Source organism: Salmo salar, chromosome ssa03 (genome assembly GCF_905237065.1).
Source record: "Salmo salar chromosome ssa03, Ssal_v3.1, whole genome shotgun sequence".
NCBI lineage: Eukaryota > Metazoa > Chordata > Actinopteri > Salmoniformes > Salmonidae > Salmo > Salmo salar.
In genome coordinates this window covers 15,552,311-15,566,806 of record NC_059444.1, presented here as the reverse complement: position 1 = coordinate 15,566,806, position 14,496 = coordinate 15,552,311, and the positions used below count along the sequence as shown (strand labels likewise).

The following is a 14,496-nucleotide window of genomic DNA, read 5'->3' as shown; positions in this document are numbered from 1 at the left end:
TTGCTTTCTTGGGTACAGGAACAAAGGTAACTGAACTAAATGACTTCCGCCCCGTAGCACTCACTTCTGTCATCACGAAGTGCTTTGAAAGGCTAGTTAAGGATCATATCACCTCTACCTTAATTGACTCTAGACCCACTTCAATTTGCTTACGCCCCAATAGATCCACAGACGATGCAATCGCACGATGCAAACACTGCCCTATCCCACCTGAACAAGAGAAATACCTATGTAAGAATGCTGTTCATTGACTACAGCTCAGCATTCAACACCATACTACGCTCCAAGTTCATCATCAAGCACAGGGCCCTGGGTCTGAACCCCACCCTGTGCAAGTGGGTCCTGGACTTCCTGACGGGCTGCCCCCAGGTGGTGAAGGTAGGAAATAACACCACTTCACTGATCCTCAACACAGGGGCCCCACAAGGGTACGTACTCAGCCCCCTCCTGTACTCCCTGTTCACCCATGACTGTCTGGCCACACATGCCTCCAACTCATCAAGTTTTCAGACGACACAAACATAATAGGCCTGATTGCCAACATTGAGACAGCCTACAGGGAGGAGGTGAGGGCCCTGGCAGAGTGGTGCCAGGAAAATAACCTCAACGTCAACAAAATGAAGAAGCTGATTGTGGACTTCAGGAAAAAACAGAGGGAGCATGCCCCTATCCACATTGACAGGACCGCAGTCGAGAAGGTGGAAAGCTTCAAGTTCCTCGGCGTACACATCTGACAATCTGAAATGGTCCACCCACACAGACAGTGTGGTGAAGAAGGCGCACCAGCGCCTCAAACTTTTACAGATGCACAATTGAGAGCATCCTGTCGGGCTGTATCACCGCCTGTTACGGCAACTGCACCGCCCATAACCGCAGGGCTCTCCAGAGGGTGGTATGGTCTGCCCAGCGCATCACCGGGGGCACACTGCCTGCCCTCCAGGACACCTACAGCACCCGATGTCACAGGAAGGCCAAAAAGATCAAAGGACATCAACCACCCGAGCCACGGCCTGTTCACCCCACTATCATCCAGAAGGCGAGGTCAGTACAGATGCATCAAAGCTGGAACTGAGATACTGAAAAACAGTGCTACTGTATGGTTGGAGCTAGGAACACAAGCATTTCGCTACAACCGCAATAACATCTGCTAAATATGTGTATGTGACCAATAAAATTTGATCTGAGCTTCGACCCCCAAGCCATAAGACTGCTTTAAACTTAAACAAATGGCCACCTAGACTATTTACATTGACCCACCCCCCTCAAATTTGTTTTTACACTGCTGCTACTCGCTGTTTTATTATCTATGCATAGTCACTTTACCCATACCGACATGGGTACATACAAATTACCTCGACTAACCTGTACCCCTGCACATTGACTCGGTACCCCCTGTATATAGCCTCGTTATTGTTACTTTTTATAATGTTTTACTTTAGTTTATTTGGTAAATATTTTCTGCATTGTTGGTTAAGGGCTTGTAAACATTTCACCTGTTGTATTCGGCGCATGTGATTTGAACTGATTACTTTAGTTTGACATTTTTTAGGATCCTTGAAATATAAAAACACTATACAAATTACAGCAGCGTTTCCCAAACTGTCAGTACCGGTACCCCCTGTATATATACACCTAGTCAGTTGTACAACTGAATGCCTTCAACTGAAATGTGTCTTCCGCATTTAACCCAACCCCTCTGAATCAGAGAAGTGCGGTGGGCTGCCTTAATCAACATCCACATCTTTGGCGCCCATTGAACAGTGGGTTAACTGCCTTGCTCAGGGGCATCGTTATCGTTTTTATAATTCTTTACTTTATTTTATTTGGTAAATCTTTTAACTCTTTCTTGAACTGCATTGTTGTATTCGGCGCATTTGACAAATAAAGTTTGATTTGTACTGATTGGAAAATATCAATTAACTGGATTTGCATGTGATAATAAAATTGACATTTTTAGGATTCTAGAAATATAAAACAAACAATACAGTAATATGCAGCCTACTCAATCACTTTTTATAGCTACTGTTTACAGGCCTCCTGGGCCATATACAGCGTTCCTCACTGAGTTACCTGAATTCCTATCGGACCTTGTTGTCATAGCAGATATTATTCTAATTTTTGGTGACTTTAATATTCACATGGAAAAGTCCACAGACCCACTCCAAAAGGCTTTCGGAGACATCATCGACTCAGTGGGTTTTGTCCAACATGTCTCCAGACCTACTCACTGCCACAGTCACTCTGGACCTAGTTTTGTCCCATGGAATAAATGTTAAGAATCTTAATGTTTTCTCTCATAATCCTGGACTATCGGACCACCATTTTATTATGTTTGGAATTGCAACAAATAATCTGCTCAGACAACCCAAAGATTCCTTGATGCCCTTCCAGACTCCCTCTGCCTACACAAGGATGTCAGAGGACAAAAATCTGTTAACCACCTAACTGAGGAACTCAATTTAACCTTGCGCGATACCCTAGATGCAGTCGCACCCCTAAAAACAAAAACAAAAATTTGTCATAAGAAACTAGGTCCCTGGTATACAGAAAATACCCGAGCTCTGAAGCAAGCTTCCAGAAAAATGGAACGGAAATGGCGCTACAAACTGGAAGTCTTCCGACTAGCTTGGAAAGACAGTACCGTGCAGTATCGACGAGCCCTCACTGCTGCTCGATTGTCCTATTTTTTTTCCAACTTAATTGAGGAAAATAAGAACAATCCTACATTTATTTTTGATACTGTCACAAAGCTAACTAAAAAGCAGCATTCTCCAAGAGAGGACGGCTTTCACTTCAGCAGTGATAAATTCATGAACTTCTTCTAAAAGATCATGATCATTAGAAAGCAAATTACGGAAATCTGCGTATTCCTCCAAAGCACAGTTGTCCTGAGTCTGCACAACTCTGCCAGGACCTAGGATCAAGGGAGACACTCAAGGGTTTTAGTACTATATCTCTTGACACAATGATGAAAATAATCATGGCCTCTAAACCTTCAAGCTGCATACTGGACCCTATTCCAACTAAACTACTGAAAGAGCTGCTTCCTGTGCTTGGCCCTCCTATGTTGAACATAATAAACGACTCTCTATCCACCAGATGTGTACCAAACACAAAGTGGCAGTAATAAAGCCTCTCTTGAAAAAGCCAAACCTTGAACCAGAAAATATTTTTTTTTTTAACGAATCGGCCTATATCGAATCTCCCATTCCTCTCAAAAATGTTAGAAAAAGCTGTTGCGCAGCAACTCACTGCCTTCCTGAAGACAATGTATACGAAATGCTTCAGTCTGGTTTTAGACCCCATCATAGCACTGAGACTGCACCTGTGAAGGTGGTAAATTACCTTTTAATGGCGTCAGACCGAGGCTGCATCTGTCCTCGTGCTCCTAGACCTTAGTGCTGCTTTTGATACCATCGATCACCACATTCTTTTGGAGAGATTGGAAACCCAAATTGGTCTACACGGACAAGTTCTGGGCTGGTTTAGATCTTATATCAGTTGGAAAGATATCAGTTTGTCTCTGTGGATGGTTTGTCCTCTGACAAATCAACTGTAAATGTCGGTGTTCCTCAAGGTTCCGTTTTAGGACCACTATTGTTTTCACTATATATTTTACCTCTTGGGGATGTCATTCGAAAACGTTTTAACTTTCACTGCTATGCGGATGACACAGAGCTGTACATTTCGATGAAACATGGTGAAGCCCCAAAATTGCCATCCCTGGAAACCTATTGTTTCAGACATAAGGAAGTGGATGGCTGCAAATGTTCTACTTTTAAACTCTGACAAAACAGAGATGCTTGTTCTAGGTCCCAAGAAACAAATCTTGGTTGTACAGTCGTCTCAAATAAAACTGAAGGACCTCGGCATTACTCTGGACCCTGATCTCTCTTTTGACAAACATATTAAGACTGTTTCAAGGACAGCTTTTTTCCCCATCTACGCAACATTGCAAAAATCAGAAATGTTCTGTCCAAAAATGATGCAGAAATAAGAATCCATGCTTTTGTCACTTCTAGGTTAGACTAGTGCAATGCTCTACTTTCCGGCTACCCGGATAAAGCAATAAATAAACTTCAGATAGTGCTAAATACGGCTGCTAGAATCCTGACTAGAACCACAAATTGTTATCATATTGCTCCAATGATAGCCTCCCTACACTGGCTTCCTGTTAAGGCAAGGGCTGATTTCAAGGTTATACTGCTAACATACAAAGCATTACATGGGCTTGCTCCTACCCATCTTTCCGATTTGGTTCTGCCGTACATACCTACATGTACGCTACAGTCACAAGACGCAGGCCTCCTAATTGTCCCTAGAATTTCTAAGCAAACAGCTGGAGTCAGGGCTTTCTCCTATAGAGCTCCATTTTTATGGAATGGTCTGCCTACCCATGTGAGAGACGCAGACTCGGTCTCAACCTTTAAGTCCTTATTGAAGACTCATCTCTTCAGTAGGTCCAATGATTGAGTGTAGTCTGGCCCAGGAGTGTGAACGGAAAGGCACTGGAGCAACGAACCGCCCTTGCTGTCTCTGCCTGGCCGGTTCCCCTCTCTCCACTGGGATTCTCTGCCTCTAACCCTATTACAGTGGCTGAGTCACTGGCTTACTGGTGCTCTTCCATGCCATCCCTAGGAGGGGTGCGTCACTTGAGTGGTTTGAGTCACTGACGTGGTCTTCCTGTCTGGGTTGGCGCCCCCCTTGGGTTGTGCCGTGGCGGAGATCTTTGTGGGCTATACTCGGCCTTGTCTCAGGATGGTAAGTTGGTGATTGAAGATATCCCTCTTGTGGTGTGGGGGGCTGTGCTTTGGCAAAGTGGGTGGGGTTATATCCTGCCTGTTTGGCCCTGTCCGGGGGTATCATCAGATGGGGCCACAGTGTCTCCTGACCCCTCCTGCCTCAGCCTCCAGTATTTATGCTGCAGTAGTTTGTGTCGGGGGGCTAGGGTCAGTCTGTGTGAATTTAAGTATGCTCTCTCGGAGGAGGAGGAGGACCTGAGCCCTAGGACCATGCCTCAGGACTACCTGGCATGATGACTCCTTGCTGTCCCCAGTCCACCTGGCCGTGCTGCTGCTCCAGTTTCAGCTGTTCTGCCTGCGGCTATGGAACCCTGACCTGTTCACCGGACGTGCTACCTGTCCCAGACCTGATGTTTTCAACTCTCTAGAGACAGCAGGAGCGGTAGAGATACTCTCAATGATCGGCTATGAAAAGCCAACTGACATTTACTCCTGAGGTGCTGACCTGTTGCAACCTTGACAACTACTGTGATTATTATTTGACCATGCTGGTCATTTATGAACATTTGAACATCTTGGCCATGTTCTGTTATAATCTCCACCCGGCACAGCCAGAAGGGGACTAGCCACCCCTCATAGCCTGGTTCCTCTCTAGGTTTCTTCCTAGGTTTTAGCCTTTCTAGGGAGTTTTTCCTAGCCACCGTGCTTCTACACCTGCATTGTTTGCTCTTTGGGGTTTTAGGCTGGGTTTCTGTACAGCACTTTGAGATATCAGCTGATGTAAGAACGGCTATATAAATAAATACATTTGATAATACAAATTACAGCAGCGTTTCCCAAACTCAGTCCTTGGGACCCCAAGGGGTGAGTTAGTTGATTATTTAAAATAATCTGTGTAGAGCTAGGGTAAAAACCAAAATGTGCACCCCTTGGGGTCCCCAGGACCGAGTTTGGGAAACCCTGAATTACAGTGAAGGCCGCTACTTCACATATATATTCTGTTACAACCAAATGTGTGATTGAACATAGGATCACATATTATGGACAGCATTTTAAACGGTAACAATGTTGACGGTCGTCCTATTTATTGGAGATGGTCAGCTTGCCTCAATGTTTGCTGTGGTGTTCTACTCAGCCAATATTCTTGTCACACGTGAACCTGATTGCCAGGGTCGTTATCAATATTTGAGTCCAAAGGGGTGACTAGACTAGAATAGAATTTACAGGCTTGGCAGCAAGGCCTACATAGTCGGTTTTGAACTCGACCACTGGAGTCTCATTAATTGTCATAGAATGTCATGAAGGATTTCTTTGAACTTTGAATGCCTATGAATTTCCTTGTTTGTCAATCTCTTCACTATTTTTTTTAAATTAAAATTTCACTAAAGCACTTAAATGCATGAAGTGGCAGTTTATTATTGAAGTGAAAGGACGCTTCATGTCAGTTGTCAGTTTGCCTTAAGCAAAATTTCAAAATACAATTGTGCGAAAAACAGTTTGGAAAGTAAATGCTGTCATTACTAAATATGTAATAGGTATTTTAACTTTTTTTTTTTTTTTTTTACACAAACACATTTGATAAAATATTTAAAATCAGTCGTCTTCCTCAAATGAAGGGGACGATGACACAATCTTTGCGAGGGAGGGTATTTGATTTCATTGGGCCTTAACTCGTGGTAGACACTTCATTTAGGATCAAATTTGAGTTAGCCTGCCCCAGAGCAGGTTAGTTCAAGGATCCGTTACCATAGAAAATATACCTGGCTAAAAGTTGAGCCACCTCGCTAACTCCTCAAACCTGATTCGTAGTATAGGGCTCTGGTCCATAGACCGCTTCAAGGGTAAGAAAACCAATATGTAATTTTAGAATTTGAGTGAACTCTTGTTAACCATGGGGGGGGGGTCTTTAAAAAGGTAGAAACAGCACCATCTAGTGGTCAGAACCTGGTTACAGGATGTAGGATGGGACATAAACCCAAGAACTGTTGGGGTGAGATTGACATGGGTGTGGGGAGTCCGTGGATGGCTTTTGAACACGTCTTTGGATTCCTCATGTCTTACTCATTGTTAGAAAAAGTTTGGTCCAAATTGGATGTTAGGTTGCCAGGCTACCCAGACTCCATGCTCTGGCCAAATGCTACGCCACCACCACGGATGTAAGTTTCTTCTCCACAATGAGTCTGGATCTGAGTACTGCCCCGACAATTTCTAGAAAGCAAACACATTCTAACCGTTCTGATTTATCCCAGAAACCGATGGGTTGTGCCAAAGCCAGAACACACGAGTATGCAGCGTTTAGAAAATGTGTCATTGACTTTAATACTCTGATTGGTTATAGATGATCCAATCGCTAATTACTTTGTTTTGACGTCACCACAAATGACTTCAGTGATGGCACTCAGACTGAAGTATGCAGCAGAATAATTCAGTTTGAGTCGTTAGGCAAGATTTTACGTACTATAATTATTGAATATTATATGAATCCTATAAATTAAAATGGCCAATTCGGGTGTAATCAATTAGCATTATTTCTCAGATCAAATTATATTTTTACAAAATAAAGTTTCCTTCCTCATTGCCATCCCTGTCTCCATCTGCTGAGGGGGTGATCAAAGGAACTCCTTGGCCCTCAACCACTGTCACGTTGGTAGGAAGGATCGGAAGACAGACGCAGGAATGCGTAATCGTTTTTTTATTTAGCCCAAATTACGGCGTGCCGTGTAAAGGCACGGGAACGAAGACCAAACAAACACGTAACAAAAACACAGGGTTGAAACCCAAACAAAAGAGTGAGGAGCACCTCGAATAAACACACGCGCATAATGATTATCACACGGGACAAGACCCGTAATCATCTGCGCAATCCACAATGGCACGAAACCCCAAAACACACAGCACAGGTACTCACACGCACATTGTAACAATAATGGACCACCCAATGGAAGCCAAAGGGCACACTTATACAAGTACTAGTCAGTGGGAATAGGAGACAGGTGTGCGTAATGAACGTTACGGAGGGATCCGTGACAACCACTGCCAACCCATTTTTGCAGATCCCACTATAGAAAAGAAATTGTGATCCCGAGCAGGTTTGTTGGAGAGCACTGGACAGGGCGGCATTGATCTGCTGCACTACCGCCTTTACAATGGCTCTGGCTTGCCTGTCAGAGACACTCTGGAATAGCTGTTGCTCTAGCTGGTTAGCCGCCAAGTACATGTCCTGTAGCACTTCAATCACTCTATCCTGGACATCTGTGTATATATCATATCCTGAGTGATACCAAAAAGCTCCTCCGGAGAGTCCATCAGGATTCGGAGGCTCACTTTTTTGCCTGAATGTAACAGTGTAGGTTCCGTCCCTCTCTTCGCCCCAACCAGGGCTCGAACCAGGGACCCTTGCACACATCAACAACTGACACCCCACGAAGCATCGTTACCCATCGCGCCACAAAAGCCGCGGCCCTTGTAACGCAAGGAGAAACCCTACTTCAAGTCTCAGTGCGAGCGACGTCACTGATTGAAACGCTATTAGCGCGCACCACCGCTAACTAACTAGCCATTTAACATCGGTTACATGAGCTGTGTGCAAACTGATCATGTGCCTCAGTGGAGATAAGGAATATGCAAAAGACAATGAAGAACATTGTTGGGAACATACAAATAGTTTCATTTCAAAAAAACATTTATCAGTAATATAATACAGTCACAAAACTGGAAGGGGGGGGGGGGAAGAATCTCCTCTTACAACTTTCTTAATTTCAGGCTCAAAAGAACTGTCATCCTGTTACATTCCACTGGCCGCTGTGTCCACTGTGTTTGTTTAGTAAACATGCTGTCACAATGCATATTGTAAATGAACCCCTAAACAGTGTCAGATCAATGTCTGCTCTTTATTTGGACTTTTATTTTCTTTGTACAAGCTTTCAGTCGTCACTGTATATTTGACAATTTAGTGTGACATTTATTTTGACAGCAGGCTTTTTGCCTTCTCTGTTTTACGCGCAAAGGCTATATGGGAAACGGACGCGCGAGAAAAAGGGAGATAACTTTGTTAACGTTGTTCAAGCGACCAAGAAACAACGTCAATCTTAGCATCTAGTTGGAAAGAGAACAATGAATTTACTGTGTTTCAATATTGGTCTTGTTTCAGAAATCTTTCTAATTCTTTTGAACGTGTACTGAACGTATATTTGTATTGTAATTAATGTTCTGACGTCTGCTAGCAATATGACGTTATTAACTGTGGCCTAGCTCCATTGTTTGTGCTGGCTAATATTAGTTAAACTTGCGCCACATTAGCATGTAATCAACTATTTGTGTTGAAATTCTCACGCATATTGATGTATGAAGCACGCTAATGTGAAGTTGCGTAGACGTGTATTGTTTGTGGACTGTATCGTTCGAGCGTAAGAGCATTTTGGTATGTTTTTCCATCAGCTCTTACGGTGTGTTTATGGAAATGGTACCGCATTAAACTCGTGAACCATCAGTTTGAGAGTTGACCATTCATTCAGCTGGGTATGCTACACTTATATGGTGTATGTATTTGTTAAACATTGGATATATACCGCTTTGCAACTAAACGTTTTAATGCTAAAATCTAATAAAAAAAATCTGAGAATATTAATATAGTAATATTTTACACACACAAAGGCGATAAAAACATGTGTGTGGATATTGCGTTTTGAAACAAAACTCTGACTATCAGATAAGTGACTGTCATAGATCTGTTTAGGGCCTGTTTTCAAGAATGAGAATGGAATGAATAACGTAGTCAAACAAAATTAGCTTACAATCTTGACTGGCGACCGTACACTACTGCAATACGTCTTTGCGCTTCCATTCCTCACGGGAATTGGGCTGGTTTCAAGGTGAACTGTTCTCGACATTAGTGCGGTGCACAATTGGCCCAGCGTCGTTAGGGTTTGGCCAGGGTAACTGACTTGCCGAATTATATAAAAAATGTAAAAACAGGGAGCGACAATTCACCTTGTCCATGTCCAGCACTCTGTCGTTCGCCTGAAGAGTACTGGAGAAAGAAATCCAGTTCAGGGTGAATGAAGCGAAGTCGATCTCTAGCACCTTGACCTCCACCTCATGTTCAGCCCCATGTTGCGTCAATAGATGTAAGGGATCTCCACTAGACAACAACATTTGGTTTATTCAGATAACTTATATAAATCTAGGACTTGTTTTCAACTTTCACATTTAAAATTAAAGTAAGAATGACAAAAGCATAGGCTGTCACAGGATTGGTAAAAATAAAAAAATACTTACGGTTTTGAAGCGTACGGGGTGGCGGTGCGTACACCACTGCAATATGTCTTTGCGCATCCACTCCTCTCCGGAATTGGTCTGCTTTCAAAGCGAATTGTTCTCGAGAGACAATCCAAAGTGTCCATGTCCAGCAGTCTGTTCATCTCCTCCTGAAGAGTCCTCAAGGAGGCTATCTGGTCCAGCGCTGTCAAGGAGTCACAGTCAATGTCTACTGGCACCTTGACCTCCACCTCATCCACCCTCAGGAACCCTTGGTAGTGCAGCTCCTCTAGACTCTACCCTGAGTTGTTACCCGTGTTTACGTAGACAGTGGTGGAAAAAGTACCCAATTGTCATACTTGAGTAAAAGTTAAGATACCCTAATAGAAAATGATTCAAGTTAAAGTGAAAGAAAACAGCAGCCTCGACCGCAGGTTTCTATGTTAAAGGGATACTTTAGAATTCTGGCAATGAGGCCCTTTATCTACATCCCCAGAGTCAGATGAACTTGTGGATACATCTTTATATCTCTGTGTCCAAAATAAAGGAAGTTGGAGATAGTTTCGCGAGCCAATACTGGAAGTCTATGGGTATCTACTAGCATGCATTGGTGGAAAAAGAACCCAATTGTCATACTTGAGTAAAAGTATAGATACCTTAACAGAAAGTTACTCAGGTAAAAGTAAAAGTCACCCAGTAAAATAGTACTTGAATAAAAGTCTAAAAGTATTTGGTTGTGAATATACTTATGCATCAAAAGTAAACGTAATTGCAAAAATATACTTAAGTATTAAAAGTAAAAGTATAAATCAAACCTTTTCTGCTTCAACATATGAAACTCAACCTAAGAACCTCATAGACAAGTAGCAGTATGCCTACAATGTCCAAATATAAAACTGAGATATGAAATATTTGACAATAGTGGTGTCACCTAGCGGCAATATATATATATATATATATATATATATATATATATATATATATATATATATATATATATATATATATAAAAAATACACTTTTTGTATACCATCTTGTCTTGCATTGTTTTCTCTTGCCAATAGTCTTAGGACAGTGGCTACTGCCACTTCAGGGTGCTCACATATGAGCCTAATTTGTAGAATAATTGGTACCTTATGAATAATCATGCTACCCTTGTATCGCGGTAATAGTAATGCGTCACCAGACACGATGATCACGTGACCATAACGATACAGTCACTGCACAGCTGAGAGAGGTGCGAGCAAGTCAGCTAACTGTCAGAAATCCGTGAAAAATACACCGTTTCTGCAAGAAGACGGGAGATGGTTACGAACGAATAAATTATCCAGCCAATGGAGCAAATACACGACTTGCCATCATATATTGTATTCCTCCTAAAGCATCGTTTTCTGTCTAAATGTCAATGTCATTCTCGTGTCTAGCTAGCCAAATAGCTAGCTAAGGCCAGGGGGAGCTGGTGTCGACTATACGGTACGTTATACCTTGTTTCGAAACGCTATCTAGATAACTGTTCATCATACATAGCTTTTCATTGCATTGCATTGTATTGATTTATTTAGCTAGCTTGTTAACTTAGTTAACAGGTGGAAATGTCGTAGTTAGTTAACGTAGAGAGGATGTGAAAACATGAATGCTTAACAGTAACGTAGTTAGCTACAGTAACTAGACAGCCAACCATTTATCCTGTCTGGCTGTGTCTGTTGGTCATTTATTGATTCACTGGAGCCGAACTTTGTCTATAGTTGCTGACAGTCAGTTTTATCTTTGATGTTGATGACATGTTGATGACCCACCACCACATAAGCTTGTCAAAATGAAGTATGCGCCTGGCTATAAAGAATGTCCCCTTTAATTCGAATCCTCTTTATTACATAGTTCCCTGTGTCAAATCCTGTTTTGACATTGTCTGCAAAACCTTTCCCAAAGGTTTATGTCATGATAAAAGTCTGATCAATAGAATATGGATTATATTTCTATGGACTGATCACCTCACATGTCATGAACCATCACAAGTAACTTGTAACAATGTTACATTCTAACATTGTCACTCAGTCCAAACAGTTGCCCACAGCAGTGGGAGGAGAGGCGTGTCACCAACACCAGAGCGCCATGACTACACCAGGCTGCTGCCACCTGCCTGGCTCCCTGTGTGACTACTCAGACAGCACTGCCGACCTGCCCAAGGAGGTAGAGGAGCCAGATGCCGGCCAGGCCCAGTACGTCGCTAAGGTTACGGCCAAAGATGGCCGCCCACTCTCCACTGTTGTCAAGGCAATGGGCTCACAGAGGTAAGGAGGTTCTTCAAGAGGGTTCTTATCTTTATTTGTAAATATGGATGACTGGGAATGTGACCCTTGGCTTCGATCTGATAAATAAACAATTCCTTGAATGGAGATAAACAATGGACAAATAGATCTCAAAGCTTTTAGGAGAGGGCAACATACTGTGTCATTCTCAGATTCAGCATATCTGATAAATAAATGTTGTATATTGATGAAAATAATGTATTTTGTTTATAGTGCATTTAATGTGTCATTTGTTATGAAACGAGTGGTCACCAGGCACAACTTCTTCCTCTATTTGTCTAGTAATGAAGGCATGTGTCGGATCTGCCACGAGGGGGCCGGTGGTGAAATGCTGCTCTCCCCTTGCAGCTGCACGGGGACACTGGGTAAGGTGCACAAGAGCTGCCTGGAGAAGTGGCTGTCCTCCTCCAACACCAGCTACTGTGAGCTCTGCCACACCGAGTTCACCGTCGAACGGCGACCCCAGCCCCTCACACAGGTAAAATGGCAGTGTGTGTGAGTGAGTGACAGGTGGATGGGTAATTCTGTTTAAGTCCTCGATCACCATAGTAATGACAGAATAATTAGCATATTAATAATGAACCTTTCCTTGCATCCTCCCAGTGGTTGCGGGACCCAGGCCCTCGCAGTGAGAAGCGCACGCTGCTGTGTGACATGGCCTGCTTCATGCTCATCACGCCACTGGCGGCCATCTCTGGCTGGCTGTGTCTGAGGGGAGCCCAGGACCACCTGACCCTCAACAGCCGGCTGGAGGCTGTGGGCCTCATCGCCCTCACCATTGCTCTCTTCACCATCTACGTCCTCTGGACACTGGTAACTAACACACACACACACACACACACACATCCCTTATCACCATTACCATGGGTTACTTTACTCCACCTTTGTTAATCGACAGCATATTTTTGCAGTGTAAATGTGTGCTTTACAATCGCTATTAGTACATTTGTGAGACAAATTAGACATTTGTGGCGCATCGTTTGTTTTTTCTTGTCTATGGTATTCTGTGCCCTTTCCATTTTATATTCAGGGGAGACAAGTAATGTGCCAACAAATCTTTTGTGCCTGCAACAAGAATGGTTTGTTTGTACTCTGAAAAAAAGCTTACAATAGTTTCACAATCATCAAATGAAGTCGAACCATTTTGCAGAGCAAATACACATTTGTCATGCAATATGTCTAATGTTGTATTGTGCGTGCCTGCGATAGCAACGGTATATTTAACCAATCTGCTCTGTAGTGCATATGAAACCGTCTGATGTAGTTTTGTTGACGTCTGTCTCCGTGCCCCTCAGGTATCGTTCCGCTATCACTGTCAGTTATACTCGGAGTGGAGGAGGACCAATCAGAAAGTGCGCCTGCTCATGCCTGAAATTAAAGGAGCGCACTCTACCCAACATTCCGTCCCGACCAAGTCAACCAAGAAAATGACTGACGAGACCATCGTATGAGCGCCGTGGTCTCACTTAAAAAAGTGTAATATATCTTGAACTTCTGCACTTGTGGACCATTCTGGGGATTATTTCTCCATATTCTCTATTATATGAAACACTTGAGCCCAGATATTAACTATAACCAGTGGTTTTGGGACGTGTTGGACTCGTGGAATGAAGTGTCACTGATGTCATCGCTGGATTATGAACACTGGCCTGGAAAATCAGGACACAAACGGAAGGACACAGCTAATGTAGAGGGATGTAACTGATGCAGCATGTTAATACAGTATATCTGAAACATACTACCCCCCCTCCTTCACAATGTATTTAGCTGTTTTTGGAAAACTGGCATCCAATAGCCATATGAATTTACTCTCTCAGAACAATGACCATGTGAACGACCAAGTCTAAATATGATGTTTTCTGTTAACTCTTTGCCCTTTGGAAGCTGGTAGAAGTGGGAGAGAGAAGAAGGGAACAAACTGCAGTGTTTTGGAGTATCAGTCAATGTATGCAGGGTATGCTAAATAATTTTATGTTGCACTCCCTTGAGTAAGCTGGGTCATTGTGCAATAAAACATAAGGGACTCTTTGCAGTCGGCACATCTGGAATGCATGTGTGCTGAATCTCTGAGTTACTTAAACAGGAGTATTAGATCGGTAATGATCACTTGATGCAGTTGACTGCACCAAACATACCATCTAGTGGACATTTAAGGGACTACACTCCTTGCAAGTGGTCCAGAATGTAGG

General features: G+C 43.0%; 1 protein-coding gene across 1 annotated transcript; it reads left to right on the top strand.

The window, feature by feature from the left end:
* The first annotated feature begins 11,250 nt into the window (after positions 1-11,250).
* marh2 (E3 ubiquitin-protein ligase MARCH2) lies at positions 11,251-14,044 on the top strand. Its single transcript, NM_001141898.1, is given in 5 exon segments — positions 11,251-11,471; positions 12,054-12,289; positions 12,590-12,785; positions 12,911-13,120; positions 13,603-14,044. Coding segments are annotated over 4 exon segments (741 nt in total). The 5' UTR covers positions 11,251-11,471; positions 12,054-12,110; the 3' UTR covers positions 13,759-14,044.
* Positions 14,045-14,496: the final 452 nt, after the last annotated feature.